Here is a 20,531-nt window from a genome sequence, read left to right as displayed (position 1 = left end):
TTTCTTGTTTACAATTTACATTGATAAACGATTTTATCGCGACTGAGAATAAATGAAATAAAACAATCTTAATATTAATTGTTTATTAATATTAATAATGGTTTGTGCAAAATATATCAACATTAAATTATTATCTTGAGTAATAAAATTGCCTGTACATTCACTTTTGATACATGGACATACACTTTTAAAATTAGCAATTTCTCGATAAAATACACTATCAATAGTCACAAGTAGTCGAGTATCGGAAGACCGCGTCTCTCTCTTTTTCTTTGTTCACTTTTGATAAGATACACAGTTCTAATGTACAACTGTAGTATATTGCATAACTGAAGAGCACGGTGTGTTTGTGTTTTCACTCTCAAAATTATAAACAGAGACGACAGACAAGGCTTCAAGAAAATTAGAATTAAAATGAATTCAATCGTGTTTATGCGTACACCGTAATCCGTCAATATGTTTTAATAAATTCGCTTAAACGAAATTAATTGTTTTTTTTTGTATGACTGGGCGCAATCTGAATGTTACAAAGGAATTATTTTCTTTCATTACCACGCACGAACGTGTAATTTTCCTATTTCCATTGCCGTGATACAATTTCAAAAACCAAAAATTTGTAATTTTTCTATGTTCGTACGTATATGACCTTTGTATCGATGTACAAAATAAAAATGAATAAAAGATACATTTTTAATACAATGATGAATAATGTAAAACAATAAGCCATGTACCTCGTGCGTGGTGAATTAATACCTTTCTCTTAATCGTGTAAACACCGCACTCTGATTACTAACAGCTTTGCACTGTACAGGAACACCGCTATATTTATTATATTTTACACTTTCTATCGAGTAGCCTAAAGATCAGGTAAAAAATAAGGCCTAGTGTTTGTTTCGTTCCATGTATATGTATGTGTATACATATCCACGTACATATGCATCTTACATATCCATACATAGATCCATATACATATTTACAAACATGTATATTTATTACATGTCTTATGTATGTCGAATTCGTATCGTTTGTACGAAAAGAATAAGAGGAGCAAGTTATAAAAAACTTTGAATTAGAAGTATTTTACATATGTGCATACAAAGCATTCAGAATAACTGTTTTTGTAAAATTATCGGGAAAAAAGTACGAAAACTATTCTATCCTCGCAGGAATGAAAAGAACTCCTAAAATTTATTATTTGAAAAAAAAAAACCAATTGACTTCAATGTAATTTTTAATTTAATTTTATAGTCTAATATTAAACAGCTTTTGATTATTAACAATATTTGAACGATTGCTTAAATCTACAAAAATAAAATACTTAATAAAATAAAATTGGTTGAATCTCTGATGTATTTATAAACGACAATTAAATTACGATAGATTATTCTAATACGTTTAAGATATTCCATGCAGTATCAAAAGTTTTATTCTAACTTTACTCTCTTATCGTAAAAGGTTACCTGGAAAACCTGTATCTAATTGTATTGAAAAAGTAATTAAGTTTAGAAATGAAACGTTATCTTATATTACCTGATCACAAGCCTATGCTCAATACAATTGAAAATATCGCTCCTTTTCATTGTCTTTCTTTGCCAACTTTTTAACATTTAAATCTAGTCTCTCGAAGTAAAGGAACTTCGTAAAATTGCTGAACAGACAGCAATTTAACAAATCAGCGATATTTTCATTTGCACGAGATTATTCATACCTGTACAGTTGAAGAATCAAACTTATGTCGAATTGAGAATGCGGTAAAAGGTGTGAAGTACATATAATGTACAGACGTTTCGTTATAGTCCTCGATACCTTCGTGTTTTTTTTTTTAACGACCACTTCTGCACTTCGTGTCTTTGCTCGCGATGAACTTTGGTGACAAAAATAAGACGTTTTCCTCTTATAGTTCGTGCAAGTAACATGCCACAAGAATTAGTCTTAATTTTGTCCTGACCCGTGATAACTCTATCTCTTCCTCCTAACTACTTATTCTTAACAGAAAGTATCCATGAATGTGAGATTATCGAAACGAGCTCTCAAGTAGTAATCAATATATTCTCAAAGAATGGTAAAGAAATTATAAGAGGCGTAAGATTATACACATGATTCCGTTAATAGATCGGGTTGCAAACGTTCCACTCGATAACGATTGTATTGTCGGTAAGGTGATCTCGTTTGATCGTTATCCGTAATCACCCGTGTCTTATGAGGGATCAGATTTTCGTAACGACCCATTAACCAGTCCTGGCATAATCGATGTTGAACATCCGCAACATTTTTAGATGCCCACGACGCTAGCCACTGGTGGAACTTTGAGTTCAGATGTTTCGTCACAGTTGGATGACACTGTTGAAAGAGAAAAATATAATTATTAATGTTTTATGGTATTAGAGAAGATTGAGAAAAATTGTATAATTAAGAGACATACCTCTCTGGCACGGCTAAACGAATTCTTTTTATACAGGAATGCTTCCTTACTAGCAACATACAACATTTGGTAATTATTAGGATTAAATCTGCACTGTGTTTCATCAGAGTTGATTATGTCAGATGTATCTCCAGAGTCTGCTAATCTTAAACCAGGAGACCGTTTCAGGAGAGAGTCTACAGAATCAATTGATTTTTCTTTGTCTGTTGATCTAAAAGGATAGATAAGATGGTAGAGATTAAATAAAATATTCAGATAATGTGTTTTATAAGTGATTGATGTAATGATATCAAATTAAGAAAATACTTACTCTGCACCTTTCTCGGGATGATTAGCATTAGGCATGGATGCTGACATCATTCTTGCGGTCCTTTTCCTCCATTGTCTAACATTACGGTAAAGAAATACAGGCTTACGTCCTGCCAAGATTCTGCCTAAAGAACTCCACCCATTTCCATCCATCTACAACAATCGGTTAACGTTAATTTTCTTAAAATATACAAACTTACAAGGTGTTAATATAAAATATTTAAATACTATCGCTTATTACACTATCACAAATAGATATTACTAAATTTAATATACTTAAGTTAAGTGTTCTTATTACAGCACAATTTCTTACAATATCTTATACGTTATACTAAGTTACAAACAATTGATTTTGCACGGTTTACGCTTTTCTTGAAGTAACAGTAGTTTAAAAGAAACTTCAAAACAAAATAATAAACTACAAAAAATATATACGTAAATAATTTGAAGAAAAATGAATATCAAATAATAATATTCTACTTTTCTACAAAAATAATTGAATTCTATTAAAAATGTATCATAAAAAATGTTCTCCATGTTTTGTTCTATTCTTTTTTTCCTGCATTTTTAACAAATTGCTTGCAATTATGTGATTGTCATTATACACTGACAAATAATTAATCACATTCATGTCAAGAAAGTCGAACTTTATAAATAAGAATTACCATTAATAAACTCGGATAAACTTGGATAGGCAAAGGGATATGTTTCACAGAGCAACAGAAGAAAATGTGAATGCTTATGTGGGAAATTGTATGCATGAAAAAAGCAACAATCAAAATCGGGGGTCGAAATGAGATCTTGCAACAGAACAGAACACTTGATGTTTTACTACTTTCAAAGATATTATAGGTACTATATGTAGAATTGTGTTAAGTTAAGACTCAATATGTGGCAGAAGCTTTCAGAATTATACTTGTTTCCAGTACCAATAATACTTGACAATAATAAAACAATTTTCGTTGATCACAAGCAAAAAAGTAAAATGTGTGTTGAGAGAACAATTCCAGTTCAATTTTCAATCTATGCGCATTCATAGACGACAAATGAACTATCGAATTCGGAAGCATAACAAAAGAGGCAAAATGTTAACACAAGTCCAGTTAAACAGTTTGATAACAATTTTCAACTATGAGAAACTTAGCTAGTTGTTTAAGGTGCAAATGTGTTAGAAAAGAGATATATAACTCTTGATATATATATATTTGATCACCGTTTAATATTTAGCACACATAATATTGAAATAATAAGCAGAATAAAATTGAAGCTAAATGAGAGAAAACATTCAAAATAAAAATTGGAGGATGAACAAAAAAAGAAATCTTCATCATTTCAATCAATCAGATATACTTGAATATAGCATTAAACAAAATATTTGGTTTTGTTTGTTCCTTTTGCTTTGTTTTGTTCATAGAAGCACAAGCAAAAAACTTTGTTCTTTTACAAAAAATTAATGTCATTGGAGAATCAAAGTAATATAAATTTAGTGGTACAAAATGATGTTAGACAATAATGTTTAAAAGCATTGTTCATGTATTTCAATATCTCTCTTCTATACAATATTATTGTTTATCTATTATTATATGTATATTCATTTCATATACAGATTACAGTTACAAAATATATATATATGTCTTATATATATATAGTTTAAAATTCACTGCGTAAAGTGAAAACGGAGATATGAGCTTATAACAATCACATAAAATCTGTCTGCACATATGATCTTCATAGTCTCAATGAAACTATATTACAAATTGTCACAGTAACGTTTAAATCAGATCATTTGTGGCAACGTTTTACATATATGTATAAATATGTATGCATGTATGTATAGTTAAATCAATGAAAAATTTTGTGCCACGTTATCTAATAAAAACGTATTAAACTGTTAAATAAACGAAAAGAATCTATAAACACACACGTACATGTAAATATACGTGTATAATCTTTCTATATATTTATATATTGTATATATATATTATGTATAGCGCTTAAAATTCCATGATGCAGAGCCCTTGTAAAGGAAATGCACGTTTACAATTTGTACAAAATACGAAGATAGTTTCAACGAGGAAACAACAATTGCGAACATCGCATCTGAAAATTCCACTCTTCGTCACAAACGTACGTGTATATACTGTACAAAAAAAATACTACGGCAGAGCAAAACAAGAAACAATACCTGTTGCCCATAAAATGTATAAAACATATGTATTACGTCGACGTCAAACGATAAAAACTAATGTGGTGTTAATTAGTGTTTCAATTAAAAAGAAGTCCTAACGCGACATTTCAACGTGACAAATAAAAGCACATTAATCGTGGAATCTGATAAACACATTGTTCGAAGCCAGAAGTATTGAACAAAGGAAGATTTGTTCGATATTAAAAAAAAAAAAAAAAAAATTTGATAAAAGTGTTGCTCATCGAATGCTGAACGCTAACGTTTCAAGCATAACAATTCTTCTCACTGCGATGGAAAATCATTAACACCCTTCGACTGAATCGTATAGTTTCGACACAATAAAATAAGAGCGAAGAATATAGTTGTGTACGAATGAAGTTACTGAATGCCAGAAGGACCTCCTTAGGTAAGAAGCAACGATAGCAAACCGAGAGAGCTGAAACTGTGAAACCTTTGGCAAATCATTAGAACATCATGGGATATCAACGTCTCATACTGTTACGTTCCTCAAAATTAGAACTATCAATTAGTTGAAAAGATACCAGTGAATTTCTATTTACATGCTACACCATATATAATCTTTGCTTCACTACTTATAGATTAATATATACATAGCAAAGAATTATTATTATTATTAATATAATACACGTGTACTTCACAGTGGCGCAACAGTTAAGTCAAGAACACACTTAGTCCACGCCATGATACACTACTTCCAGTTTTAAGTACAAGCTAGAACCAATGCAAACTGCATCTTATATATCACACTACACCCTTTAAATCTGATTCTAAGAGTGTAACATAACATCTTGCAACAACAGATGACTTTTGTAATTCAAAATTCTAGTACCTAAATAATCTCTAATGTCTAAAATATATATATATATTATATATAAATTCAATGTTTTATCAACATACCCTAATTCAAAGGTAGGAAGGAGAAACTTTTTCCCAGCTTCTTTCGTTTAATTTCCACAAGAAATGTTAACACATCCTTTGAAAGTATTCGAGAAGCATTCCGAAATATTACTCTGTTTCGTGTTCTGCGTCTTCTTTTCGCATTCGTAAAATTTTTACTTATTCCGGCGTATCAAAGGATTTTTTTTTTTTTTTTTTGGTAGCAACAAATTTTTCAAGTTGAAGGGAGACGACAGAAAATGCCATGATACACGTGATGTGGCGTGGAAGTAATGTGTTCACGAGTCAATATCCATATTTCCTTTCCAAAGGCTTCACGATTCTTTTTTTTGTTTCGAATGTAACAGCGAATGGTGGAAATTTTTTTTACAAGTTAGCAGATGCACACTACCAGTCGACCTAAGTTGCGTATCAAAACATATGTACAAATTTATATCAAATATTTACATTCTCTTCAGTTCTAATTCGTTAATAAATTCTAGAAATTAGTAGATCTTATCTAGTAATCATAATAGTAAGATGAAAAATGAACGAAACGTTTAGAATTAAGAATTGACCGATATCAAATGTGTTAAGTTTTAAGCTAACGTTTTTTTTTTACATCCATTTATGGCACTGTTCGGATGACTTCATTTGTGTATGCCGTGTCCCCTTTTTCTTTTTTGTACATTTGGAAACGTATTTAAATGCTCGTCTTTCATCTCGTAATTACTCTTTCCTCTAAGTTAGTTAACTTTTTTTTTCTCTCTCTATCTTTCCATTTCTTCTAAAGAAACGCGAAATAGGCAATAGTCACGGAGACAGTACGATAATGCATAATACTCTAATTGTATACATAAAAGTTTTCCTTGTTCATTTCGTTGAACCCGATTATCTTAATATCAGGTGATAGATTCACAGAGAAATCATGTTTGCAACATGAAAATAAAGTTACTTTTAACGAGTTTGGTAAATACTCCTAACTTTAAAGCTTTCAAAGCTTCTGCACTTTCATTCTCAATATTATTGAAACCAATCATAAAGAAAATGAAAAAAAAAAAAATAGAACAAACAAAAAGAATTTGTTAGACAACCATAAGACGAATAAATATAAATAAAATAAAAACAAAACGCGGAGCGTGTTTTAACGTGCGTTCACCGCACACTTTCCTTCAAGTCATGTAACCTTACGACCTTGAATAAGAAACTCAAATAAAAGAAGATATCATTTCATTAAAAAATAAACCCTGAACAATAGTTCCGCGAATAAATGAATCAACCGAATGGTTATTTATATTGTAAAAGCGAGGAAGCAAAGCAATGAACGTTGGAACAATATACTTATTGAATGCCTTCAATAATCTTTTTCTTTTGAAATTTGGAAAAATTACTGTTCAAACGTCGTTGTTTTCTTTTTTTTTATTATAAATCGATATTTAAAATATAGAAATATAATTTATAGTTTGTCGTGTAATATCTAACGGTGTAATTACAACACACTTGTAGTATGTGCAAATATATAGAATAAAGAATGGGGATTTGTAGTGCACTATAGGTTCTCTTTTCTCTTTTTTGTTATACTTAATTTACAGCACCACATTGGACGCGCGTAGTTGAAAATCATATCTCTCTTATCTCTTTTTAAACATTATGAAAATAAATATATGACTTTCTGTCCTTTTCTTAGATTTTTTTGCATTTAAAAGAATAATAGTTCATTCTGCTTATGTATACAAAGTTCTGTGACTTCTATATAATGACAAGTATGACACTAGTGCTCTGACCCCATTCGCATGATAAAGCATTGGTGATGACAGATCGTATATGGCTACGTAGCTTCCTCGTATTAGCAAACAACCGATATTTATATGCTGCAACGTTTATTTCTGAAATATTATCTACTTGTTCTTTAAGGAAGTCAACAAAGATTCACTTGAAGACCGATTTCCGGAATAGTGCCTGGACTGCGATTAAACGTTCACGCATGAGTACCACTGGCATATTTAGTACGATCACACGAAATAATAGAAGAAAGTTTTTAATTAAAAAAGTTAAAAAAAAAAAATAAAAAAAAAGAAGAGAAACTTTCATTCTTTGGGACACTAGTTGTACAATGAATGGCAACAGTACAACTCCAATCACAGACATCAAATACAAATGAATGTAAACTTCAACGTTGGCAATGATTATGAAAAGGGATGTGGATCCTATACCTTCTTGCTAATGTCAGTGTTCTTGCGCTTTCTGCCCCTCCCCCCCCTTGCTGCCTGGTCGTTACTCACAGGATGATTGGTTGTCGGCTCATTGTCTGTTAAGGTAGGGGTGTCTTTCGGACTAGTCTGACCAGCTGGAGCAGAAAACCTCTCAACATACGTAGACCATTTTTCAGATACTGTTACTCCTTCCCTTTCTCTTTCCCTACAACTGTTGTCCACCGCCTCGTCGCCCTCCGTATCCAACAATTCCATTGTCATTTTACAGTCCTTCTTGTACTGTAACAAGAAAAAGTTATGCTTATACAACTAACATACACAATATGGTTCTATTTATAATTCATGAAATGATACTGCTAGGCTGTAATCAAACCATTATATCGTCAATGTAACACCAATATGAGATTATGATATTATTTGTAAATAACAGATAATGCATATTCAGTGACAAGTTTGAATAAAATTTCATTAAAAAAAAATATTATTTAACACTTACTATGTATATTTTGAAACAATTTTCATCTGCCATTGCTTTTTCAGCTTTTCGTTGATAAGACATTTCGGCACCGAGTCTCATATAAGCTGTAGCACATAAACCGCCCGCGCCACTACTCTCTTTTGGCTGACGCAGTTCTCGTTGGAATAATTCCATACACTGCTGACATATAGGATCCGTAACCAAATGTTGCAACTAGAAATTGTATGATTTTGTTTAAAGATTTGTTTTCATTGGAAAACACGCTATAAACGAAATAATCGTTTAGAGGAATTTTTAAATAACCAATCAGTAAACATGCACTTACTTGTCTCACTGCGTACGTTACGACTTTATCTAACGTAAAGGCAATATACGCGTGAATACCGAACATTTCTCGTAACGTATCCTCGTATGCAGTGCTTTCCATATTACCGTCTAAGACGTTCTTGACCATGTCAAGAAATGCAGGATAGTAGTTCTCGATTTCAAGTTCATCTGCGTTAAACACGTAACGATGTTAAATTATGATCAAATGTATTTTATTAGAGTGGAAGGAAGGATTAAGGATTATTACTTTTGGGTTTTAATCTTAAAGCAACCGCCGTGCTCTCTTTACGTTGCTGTTTATACCGCGATTCCTCTTCTGCGAGGGCGACAGCCCTGTCGTACATCTTTGTTAATCTTTCGCAAAGAATGTGATGTAACCTCAGGAACAAATACCAATTGTTGCTGCCCATAAAAAGCGAGTACGCTTCTTCCGGATCGTTCGACAAGGCATGGATCGGTAGTTTGACGTCAGGCTCGGTTTTAATCGAGGTGGAAGACGAAATCGGAGAAGCCGGTGGTTTATTCCTATTCGCTTGAAGACCACCACCCATAGAAGAGGTATTCATTGTTACCGTCTGAGAATTACTACACGCTGCTACATTCAAATCCTCTTTCTCATCTGTAACGAATCAAATATATGATTATTCTGAAAAATCATGGTTTGCTTTATTTCCAAATTATAATCCGTATTTACCGTCTTCGTCCCTTTCATCGTCGCTCAATTCCTGGCGCGGATGAAAGAAAAGATCAGGTATAAAATGCTTTAATAAAAGCTTTATTCGTTGCTTGTCTTCTTTGTGGGTAGCCGTTTGACGTTTCACGTGATGAATAAGAAGATTAGCTGCATCGTCCAGGACAGATTTATCTTTATAAGGTAATATGAGGTGTGGTCCGCTGTTATTTTGGCCATCCCCGTTACCATCGTCCACCTGTTCGTGTCTCTATAAAACCAATTATTCTGAATAACGAAAGAAACTTTTCATTAACTTATAAGAGAATAAAATTATACAAACCTCGTCGTATAACGTTTCGATCTCGTTGAATAAACTTTTAGATCGCAGAGCCTTTACGTCGTTCTGCTTGAAGTTGATACCCTGATGATCCAAGGATTTCAAATAGTATTTCTCATTTTGCTCCCTCCAGATCTTATTGAACCCTTTCTGTGCCTCCCGCCATTCTTCCTCTTTACTCTTCAGCCGCCGAAGAACAACCGGCACCGCTACCACAGGATTTTTCTTAAGACCGTCTATAATGTCGGCAGCCTTGTCGCCGTATATCCTCTTCAGGGCTCTTTGATGAATGGTAGGAGAACAACCACCGAGACAATCGTCGAGCTTAAATTTCTGAATTTCTTCTTGACTCATTCTACTCATTTTCTTGTGAACACCCTCAAGAACTCTGATCGTTGACGCGTTTGTTTCTATCACACCATCCAATTCAAATCGTTCATCTTCGCAACGATAAATGAATTCCTCGTATTGAGTTTTCCTGAAAATTGAAATTCATCGATGATGATACCTGTAACTAACAAGAAGCATTGTATAAAAAAATTAAAAAAAAATATATAAACCTCGATGTTACGAATGTACTATCTTCGGACCAAGTTGGAAACGAAACCCATGTATCATTAAGGACCTCTTTACACAACTGCGTCCTGCCTGTACACTTTGGTTGAACGTATGACTTTGGTAAAGCACAATAGGATGCACCCAGACGTTTGCATGCTGTATAGTCAATTTCCATTGCCAAATCACCTTGGGGTCGTTCTTGATGACTTCGTACGACATTATTTGGTAACGCCTCGACGTTTAAATTACTCCCCGTGTTTGTTGCATTGGTGTTAGAAGATTCAGGTAAATGACCGAGAAAATCTTTAAACCAGCGTAAAAGCTCGGGAAAACGACCGAGAAATGGGGTTACCAATTGAACCAACTCAGATTTGGATACTATTTCTTGATTGAAAAGTACCAAACATCTGAGAAAATTTTCGTATACTTCTTGGGATCTCAATGCTTTTCGAACCTAATGTAAATCAATATTTTATTTTCAATGTTGTTTATTATCGCTTGTTAGAGAAGCTTAAGAATACTGACCTTATCGAAAAAGGCATAGTCATTCAGGCTGCCATACTTTCCCGCTTCCGCTATAGTAACACATTCGCGCATAGACGACACTTTATGCTTTTTCAAAGGGGGTGGACCATGCTGAATATGATGAGAGTTACCCGCTGTTACCGATGGCGAAAAGGATGGACTTCTTTTCACTTGTCCTGTACCGTGGCTAAATTTCTGCACGCTATTAATATCTCGTATACCAGATCTATCTCGTTCACGTTCTCGATCTCTATGATCGCGACTCTCCCGTTCTATTGTACCAGTGCTACTCGACTCTCGAAGATCTCTTGAAATATTTCCCGAATTATTGTAAGGAGCTTTAGGTCCCAATGGTTTCTTAACGATTGTTGTGTGATCGTTAACTGTAGCAGTCTTGTTACTCTGAAACAATATACACGAATTAACCAATATTTTCTCCCAGTTATGTTTATTGTTTATAGTAAACATGTGCTACTTACCAGTGAACTCTGTTGATTAGTAGCATCCGGTAAAAATTGTCCGAACTCGGCGAGTAAATCTTCTTGATTCTCGAACAGCTTAGCAACCTGACTGTAAACTTCAGCTTCCGTTAAGTGTTTTACACCCCCTGATGCACCAGATCCACTTGTACCACCCATGTGTCCAGATTCTTTTAAATTTCGTTGCTCTTTTTGATAAGTGTGCAAAATTTCTAAAAATCTTTTGTATTTGTCTGGCTGACCTTGAAATCGATTCTGTAATTACACATAATTTACAAGATTATTTTCAATCTTTCATTTTATTGTCGTATCCTTTTAATTAAACACAAACCTTAATTTTATTAACATAATTAATCGCGTGATTAAATTCAACCGGTTGACTCTGCTGAGTCTGTCCACTAGGTGGTATGCCATCTTGTGCTTGACTTAACGCCTGACTCACAGCTTGAGCTTGCGCTGCGGTAACGTGTGAATTATTATATGCCTGGACCGGTGGTGGTGATGGTGCATGGACCGTCAAACTGTTATTGGAAATATTGTTTGGCAAAGAGTGATGGATGTTCCCAGATCTGATAGCAATTAAAAAGAAATCATTAAATTAGTTCAAAAAGAGATTGAAAAATCAGGTGATACGGGATATCCTACCCATGCATTATTTGCAAAACTGGAGGTGCTTTCGCGGGTTGAGTTGGAGGACTGGCGACAGGCGGTGATCCGACATTTACTGTACAGTGATGTTGCGACAGTGTAGCCGTATGTGTCGCCGTTGGACTCGGCATACTAACAGATACTTGAAACGCGTATCCGCGTTCATTTGCTTGTACTTCTATTTTGTACCCCGGTGGAAGAAACGTATTGAAACCAACAATAAGTTCTGGATGTCCTTGGAATAACCGACTTACTCGCGTAATAACTCCTGGTGTATCTATACTTTGTGATTTAAACTCTTTCATAATGTCTAAAAAGTCATTGTACACCTGGAAGATAAGCATTTATTGTGATTATTAAAGTAATTCTTTGATCAAATAAATCCGTAGTTCTCATTATGTTACATAACGACGATATCTACCTGTGGCTGATCACTAAATTTGTACTTTACTTGATCCAAATAAGACAATGCATCTTCCACCTTTAATCTCTGAAATTGTTGTGATCCACTTCCACCACCCAAACTGGTGCCTGGTGGAGTAGAAGCTAATGGTGTTACATTGCTGGTATGGACCTAAAAATGAAACAAAACTTTTACATTATATCCTTTCCAGCTAATTATAAAACACAAAACTTTAATGACAACTTTTATTTTTCATACAATTCTACCTAACATCCTGTCTATATTCATACCTTTATATTATTATAGAGGTATTGGTATACATTTTATATCACTATATTTACAATTTATTATATACATTATGCAATATGAACCTTATGCCTTATTGTTGGTTGTTGCTGAGTATGAACTTGACTTTGTGTTCCTGGTGCAGGTTGTTGGGAACCCATACTATGGTTATTGTCACTACTTATTCCACTATGCAACCCTCCACCAGTATTTACACTGCTACTGCTACATGTGGGACCAAGTCCTGCAGATCCACTTCCCTATAAAAAAGTAGTTGCACACAACATCCAAATAATTGTACAGCAGTACACATAAACTTATAATAGGGATGTAAGGAAAACCTTTATTTAAAAACAAATTCAACAAAATGCTTTCATCAAACATATCTGTAAACCATTCAACTTTTTAAATAATAACAATAACACAGAGCATTTATTTTTTCATAATGGTATTACATGAGATGAGAATAAATTTATGAATTCAACAATTACAAAAAACGTAATTAGTGGACGTTTAATTCGACAAGCCGCTTTTAAGAGGATTAATTTCATTCACTCTTGTATCAGCTATATCATGTACATTTAGACGATTACATGAGAGACGATTATAAACGATAACTCTGTTAAATGTAAAATAAAATAAATCATTATACATAAATAAGAATTATTTGAAAAAATGACCTATATCGGGAAGAAATAGAAAAAAGATATTGTGGTAGTTTTCCAACTCATTACTATTGTTATTATACAGCAGATAACACGCACCTTAATGGGGGAGGGAGCCGCAGTCGGCACTACAATTGCTCCAGTGTATTGCTGTTGAGCTTGGGCAGTTCCGAATTGTATGCTTCCCGGCATTTCTTTCGAAGCAACTGATCGAACTGCTTGGCCAGGTACAACAACGCCTATTCCACTGCTTGAATGGTACTCTAAACCACCTCCTCCGCCACCTAAGCCACTTCCTGCACTCACTGACGAGTGCTTTAATGTTGCTGCTGCTGGTGATGCTACCTCGTCCAGCCCGCGAACACGTTTCATCGCAGATCACATTGGAAATGCTGCGGATCAAGAAACGGTGACATTCAGAAGCGTGTTTCATAGGGATATTCATGGATTGTTTAACATCAGATTCACGCGGAACAGCCATCGTACGCTCAGCTATCGTAAAACGTTGCACTTGTCCGCGTATAGTTGCTGCGTTTGGCGCGCCACAAGCAGACGGAAAAAGGTGTAGCTACGACGAAAGCGTTCGGTAGTGGGTATTGTTTCGTTTAAGGTGATAAAGTGACGCGATCGACGATGCATCCGCACTACGGTATTAAACGCGTACGAAAATAGACTCGTAGCAAGTAAAAAAAAAAGCGTAGCAAATAAATTCGACGCACTCTTATGCACGGATTTTAATTTACAACGGTGTTTCGAATTTTTGAAAGCACCGCGCTCGAGATCCGTGTGACAGAACTTGTGAAGTATCTGAAGTAGTGAAAAATATCAAAGTTTTTCATCAAACAGATTGTGAAAATGAAGAACAGGAAGGAAAAAAAGTGAAAATCCATCATTATTTCAGTGAACAAAAAATTCTTCGATGATAAATCATGACAAATTTGACTCGTGCATCTTCTGATTTTTATGTGTTGCTTTCGACCTGACTGAGCGTGCTAGAAATTATTTCTATACCTCGAGGTACAATGACTTGTTAAAAATTTATTATTTGATACTGTAATTCAATTCTAGCGGATCTGCAACTTCATTTTTTCGCTCGATTTTGAAGTTAAAAATAAATGAGTTACTCATACTTGTAACCATTATATACATATATTGCATAATATAAAAGAATAAAAACGCACGTGGTTGCACATGTAATTAGGGGAATATTCAAAAATAAATTATAAGCTAAACATGAAAATATTCTTTAAAGCAATAATTTTTGAGGCTATTTAGGTATTATAACCTCATACAAGTGCCATAAATTATCTAGAATTAGACTTGCATATGGATTTAGAACAAAAATCATTTTTTCAGAAAATGCTGACAATTGTTATTATTACTACATGGAAGTGTAAAAATAATACCTTTTACTTTTATTCTTAAATTTATTGAACTATATCACTGTCATGTGTATTCTACATGCTGTATGTTTTAATCATCTCTTGATTAAATAAATGAAAATTGAATAAATCAAAACATAAAATGAAAAATATATTACATCTGAAAATCAAATCGAAAGATTAACATTTGACTTTTAATATGTTACATGGGTAATATTTGAATTTATTGATATATATGAGACATATTCTTATAAGATTACGAATAGATATACAAAAACATATCTTTTTACTGCAACACATTATTTGTATCGATAAATATATCAATTACTTTTTTATAAGCAACCATCTGTAAGGGCAAAGGAAATATACTTTATTTGCATTTACTTTTACACTAGAATTTTCACAAGCGCAACTACGATTCTTTAATTACTATTTTGTATCATCACCATTAGAAGATTTAGTTTCTTTAGCATGTTTAAATAATGTAAACCAAAGAGGAGAAAGGAAGTGTATTAATAAATAATATATAAAAGAACTTTTAATACATGTTAACCATAGTAATAAATAGAGAAACGCATTATTGTAAGTTACTCGGGTCTAACATTATGATATTTCTTTAACCTAAATGATATTTTATTAGAGGAAAGAAGAGATATCTCATTGTTCAAAGAATGTTGTTCTGAAACTCAAAAGTGTGTTATAAAAATAATTATAACCTAATGCTTCTATAAGACATAAGCTACATCCACATAGTAGTTTATAATGACCTTGCATGGATATAGAAATGTCAGTGACTTAGATGAATAAAAAAAAATCTAATGAAGATATAGAAGAATATACATACCAATTTCCATCTGAAAAGAAGTTGAACGTTCTTGCAGCAGGGAATTTCGAGAAAAGTTGTCCAGAAGCAAGTGGTCGAGGTAAAATGTAGTTGATCGCGAGAAAAGTTGTTCTCTTCCACGAGGAGATAGGAGCGTCGATGGATATTTCTTTCTTCGGAAAATTTCAATCGCAGTATCAGGCCTCGCGAGCGGAATTTCGCTGGGACAGAGAGACGAAATAGAGCCGGTAAAGCCAGCTGCACGGACGCGTACAGGCCGTCCTGCGAAGTCGTCGAAGCGAGGTTTGTCAGTGTTGCACGTTTCCAAACACTTCCCGGCCCTCGACGTTACGCAATATTCCACGTAAATACATAACACATTTTCCCGAGAGCTCCAGTGAAAATATTCGTCCTGCGGTACTCCTTTTACAAAGGAGTCACCTCGAGTACTCTACGCACTTCTTCACAATTATTTTTTTCGTCGTATCGGTCTTTTTTTCAGTTGTCTAACTGACTTTCTGCATAAAAGCTTCGGCTCCGTTGTTTTTTCACGACCAAAAAATCGACGAAGCCTTAACGGGCCGGTCGGTCTGGTCTCAACAGGAATTCTCACTATGCTTTCTTGGATCTCCCTTTCAAAACCATCGAAATCTTGTTGTATGAGTAAACAAACTTAGTAAAATGCACATTTTCGCGAGTACTTCAATGGATTACCGCACTTTTTAAAAAAAAAGGCAAATGCAAAAGGCATACTTGCACTCTCGAGGTACAAGGCAAACTATTGGATTTTGTATGGCAAACAAGGAACTGACTGGTCGTATAGCGGGATGAGGAAGGTGGAGGGGATCGCGCAGGACCGTATTCATCCACTAAGCGTCTCTGTTACCAACCACTCGGGTACCTCCTGCAAAGCGTACGTGTTACAAGACTCACGAGACTTTTCGTCGAACTTTCATTAATCGTGCATCGATTACACTTCAGTATATTTTTCACTATTATTACACAAAAGTATTCGACGTACTTTTAGTACGTCCGGGCTCACTTGGAATGTAATTGCTACAAAAAATTGTCTCTCAACGTAATAACATGACAATATTACACGGACACGAGTTGTTTAAGAATCGTATTTTTATACGAACACTGTTTGACCACGCTTTCTAGTCGAACCCTAATAGTTTTTTCTTTCACAAAATTTTGGTTAACACGAGACTTAATTCACTTCTTGCTGGTGCTTCTTTTATCTCTTACATTATCGACATATTTTTAAACAAATATTGTCGTAATAACTCATGTGTTGTACGCGTAGTATGTTAATATTCCAGATAAAAAGTGTTTCTTACAAAACAGCTAATATCTATAGATATAAATACATTGAAAAAAGAGCACACAAATAGTCTCGAACAACATACCGCCAAAGTTTCATTCGGGTATGTCTGCACGATAATGAACTATTCGTAAGTCACATTAATAATTACCGAAAAGTTAACAATCGTAAAACATCGCACTTTGTGGGTATGTTCTATTTGCTGCAACACTATTGTAGTTCTTATAGCATATGGAATTTTAATTACGCCATACAAGACGATTTAACACAAACCAACGAAGTGTACATAATTTTGTATAAATTGGGATAATAGGCGTGAGGCATTTTATATAAATTATATAGTACGTGAAAAAAAAAACATAGGGACCAGATAGCGTGATGTGTACAAAAATCTCCCATACAACACTACTATTTTCTAATCAGATGTTTTCATAATAATTTCATTCCTTTGGCTTCCGGTTCGAATACTTTCTTTTCAAGTTCGAACATCTTGATAAATTACACAAGAAACCTATTATGAAGTTTCTTCGGGAAATGTTGCATTGCGTCTCGATGAAATTGAAGAATTGAAAGGCGCCTAACGTGTCGAGAGTGGATACAGCCCTGAAAATTGTGGCGGCGAAGCCGCCAAGAGGCGCGCGCAGTCCACGAAATATCCAAGCGTTTCCCCGCGGCCGACATCTTCGCGCGGCCAACAGCTGTTCCGAAAGGCGAGCGAACTCCCCATCGTAATCTGGGTCATGGAAACTGCGCAAAATGGGTTGCACTTGCACCGAAATCGCGCATTTCTTCGAAAATCGGTGGATCGCCTCGAAAATTTCGTCTAATCCGATGGACTGAACTAGCACGCGATATTTTTCTATCCACACTAGAAAATGCCATTCGTAATATGCAAGCTACTGCGACCAGCCGTTGCATATCTGTCAACGTGCTTGACTGGTTCCCGACGAGAGAGCCGTGCGTCGATTGGCCGACGATTTTCGGACATCGACCTACGCGCGAGCCTCGAAACATGCTAATCACAGGAAACGAGTAACGATATTTCGTCAAAATACACCACGTGCACACGAGAAAAAATATTCAAATATATTTTATTTAAGATTCGATGCCGTAATGTTCTTTTAGTCGATCATTCGTTTCTCGTTAAATGTGGAAGAAGTTGTACACGGTCGGCCATCCGATGCGCATGTAAAACGTAATATCAGAATCAGAATCTATTGAATACGTATACGATACCACGTGATCGATTCGGTACTTCTTTAACCTTTAATATTTGTAAATTTGTAAGTTCTTTTCAGAATATTACTATCATGATTCTGCACGTGTAGTAATCAATACATGCGTAATTAAGGTTAAAGAAATATTTGACGAGCAATAAATTGAAATGATGTATAAATCGAAACTAATCCTTCCATATCAGATCTTTAGCACGTTGAGTTAATTAATGAGGATTTTAATTCAGATTTTGTTATTCATGAAATGCTTTTTTATAATTTATGTATAAATGAAATAAAATTGAATTTAAAAAACCTGATTTTACATTTTTCTACATACTTTCATGCTATGTAAATAAATAATAAAATGATTTCTTTGATTAGAATGATGTTTTCAATGTATTAAAAAGCAATCAAGCAAAAATGATTACCTTATAAAATATGTAAATACTAAATACTATATTATATACGTGCATATTGCATAAATATATGTTAGGTCTTTCAAAGGTCTGTTTTAACATTAAAATGTTTGATGCAGATCAAAATGATTCAATACAAAATCAAGGAAAAGAAAATAATATACATGAAGCAGTAATAATTCATGATTATTTATTGAAATAAAACTCCAGATTCATAATGTTTAAAAAAGTAATTGTAGGTGTGTCTGGTGGAGTTGATAGTGCTGTAGCAGCACTTCTTTTAAAAAACAAAGGTAAATGAGTTAATATATAAATCTAGTTAAGTTTAAGTTTCTTTTATCTAATTAATAATTCAACATCTTTTCACTATTAAAGGATTTAATGTCACTGGAGTATTTATGACAAATTGGGATATACATAATGAAACAGGAGTATGTAAAGTTGAAGAGGATTATGAATATGCACAATGGGTGTGCAAAAAATTAAAAATTCCTCTTGTTGAAACTAATTTTGTAAAGGAATATTGGAATAATATTTTTAAGTATGTGTACTTATATGTATCTTTTCTTTAAAATGAAAATTTCATCTTTTCTATATTTACAGCTATATAATAGAAGAATATGAAATTGGACGTACACCAAATCCTGATATTTTGTGTAACAAACATATTAAATTTGACCACTTTTTTTATTTTGCTCGGTCTGAACTCCAAGCAGATGCTATTGCAACTGGACATTATGTTAAAACTAGTTTTGGTCCTTATCTTGAACATTTTAAACCAAATACAAGTAAGTAAAACAGATTGCATGATATTGATACTTTGTGTATAATCTGTAACACTATTTGATATGCTTTTCAGATGTTCAGTTACTTAAAGCACAAGATGAGGGAAAAGATCAGACATTCTTTTTGTGTCAGGTACCTCAGGAAGCATTACAATACTCTATGTTTCCTCTTGGTGGGTACTTGAAGAGTAATGTTAAACAAATTGCTGAAGAGGCTGGATTGAATTTAGTTGCTAGAAAGAAGGAAAGTATGGGAATATGTTTCATAGGAAAACGAAATTTTCAAAACTTTATATCTGAGGTATAATCTAATAACGTACTGGGTGCTATAAGCCCGATCACGTCTTAATTATCTCATATTTACAGTATGTACCTGATAAATTCGGAGATTTTATAGACATGGAAAGTGGTCAGGTGGTAGGAAAGCATACTGGTTTTCACCATTGGACTGTAGGCCAAAGGGTTAAACTTCAAAGCTTCCCAAACGCATACTATTTATTCAAAAAAGATACTAGAACAAATAATATGCTTGTAGTATGTATACTCATTATGCACTTACTACTTATTTTACTAGAAAAAAAATATTTTTATCTATCATGTTATTAGGTAACAGGAACAAATCACTCGGCATTGTATTCAGATATGGTAAAAACAGAAACTCCTCATTGGATATCGGCAGAACCAGCCGAACTTAATGGCTATTCTAGGACGTTAATTTGTGATTTTCGTTTTCAACATAGAGATCCTGTAATACCTTGTACAGTTCACAAAACTTTAAATAATCAATTAATAATCCTACTTAGTCAGCCTTTAAGAGCGATCACAGAAGGACAGGTATAACTTTACAATTTTCTTTTCTTTTTATTTCAGCAATTGTACTATAGCCTTTAGCAGCAAATAATATTTATTGCAATTTTTTTAGTTTGCTGTTCTATATCGTGGAGAAGAATGTTTAGGCAGTGCCATAGTTTCATTCATAGGGCCATCATATTTCTCATTAAACAAAAAAGTCAAAATGGATCATTACAACAACTATGGCGAAAACATGAAAGCACAACAGGTATGCAGTGTATGATATGCTGACATATCGCGTATTGTAAATGAACAAAAAATAAACTATTCTTAGTAGAAAGCAATTTTTATTTCTTACATTTTCCTTTCTCTATATCGTTACGTA

At 33.8% G+C, this 20,531-nt stretch overlaps 2 protein-coding genes across 7 annotated transcripts; one reads left to right on the top strand and one right to left on the bottom strand.

Annotated features, from left to right (window-relative positions):
* Positions 1–68: 68 nt before the first annotated feature.
* Positions 69–17,866, bottom strand: LOC114872569 (paired amphipathic helix protein Sin3a). 3 transcript variants are annotated; one of them, XM_029179876.2, is made up of 19 exons: positions 17,338–17,866; positions 15,634–16,668; positions 13,507–13,799; positions 12,829–13,002; positions 12,476–12,628; positions 12,052–12,383; positions 11,738–11,975; positions 11,407–11,661; positions 10,928–11,329; positions 10,405–10,856; positions 9,848–10,322; positions 9,529–9,775; positions 9,082–9,453; positions 8,833–9,002; positions 8,526–8,720; positions 8,030–8,308; positions 2,733–2,884; positions 2,423–2,633; positions 69–2,340 (listed from the first exon to the last, which is right to left on the bottom strand). In XM_029179876.2, exons 3-19 carry the CDS (start codon positions 13,777–13,779, stop codon positions 2,089–2,091), a joined length of 4,632 nt encoding a protein of 1,543 aa, XP_029035709.1. In that variant the 5' UTR covers positions 13,780–13,799; positions 15,634–16,668; positions 17,338–17,866; the 3' UTR covers positions 69–2,088. The 3 variants fall into 3 exon arrangements, with proteins under 3 accessions (XP_029035709.1, XP_029035710.1, XP_029035712.1); XM_029179877.2 differs by having other exon boundaries at positions 17,448–17,866; XM_029179879.2 differs by having other exon boundaries at positions 8,099–8,308; positions 15,634–17,866.
* A 125-nt stretch (positions 17,867–17,991) lies between these two features.
* On the top strand, positions 17,992–20,486 carry LOC114872570 (mitochondrial tRNA-specific 2-thiouridylase 1). Of its 4 annotated transcripts, none has more exons than XM_029179882.1 (8): positions 17,992–18,131; positions 18,689–18,862; positions 18,945–19,110; positions 19,173–19,357; positions 19,429–19,655; positions 19,721–19,888; positions 19,961–20,188; positions 20,277–20,486. In XM_029179882.1, exons 2-8 carry the CDS (start codon positions 18,787–18,789, stop codon positions 20,427–20,429), a joined length of 1,203 nt encoding a protein of 400 aa, XP_029035715.1. In that variant the 5' UTR covers positions 17,992–18,131; positions 18,689–18,786; the 3' UTR covers positions 20,430–20,486. The 4 variants fall into 4 exon arrangements, with proteins under 4 accessions (XP_029035715.1, XP_029035714.1, XP_029035713.1 ...); XM_029179881.1 differs by having other exon boundaries at positions 17,992–18,187; XM_029179880.1 differs by having other exon boundaries at positions 17,992–18,219.
* Positions 20,487–20,531: the final 45 nt, after the last annotated feature.

Source organism: Osmia bicornis, chromosome 14 (assembly GCF_907164935.1).
Source record: "Osmia bicornis bicornis chromosome 14, iOsmBic2.1, whole genome shotgun sequence".
NCBI lineage: Eukaryota > Metazoa > Arthropoda > Insecta > Hymenoptera > Megachilidae > Osmia > Osmia bicornis.
Note: the sequence above shows the minus strand (reverse complement) of the source record. Positions and strands in the feature narration are given on the sequence as shown.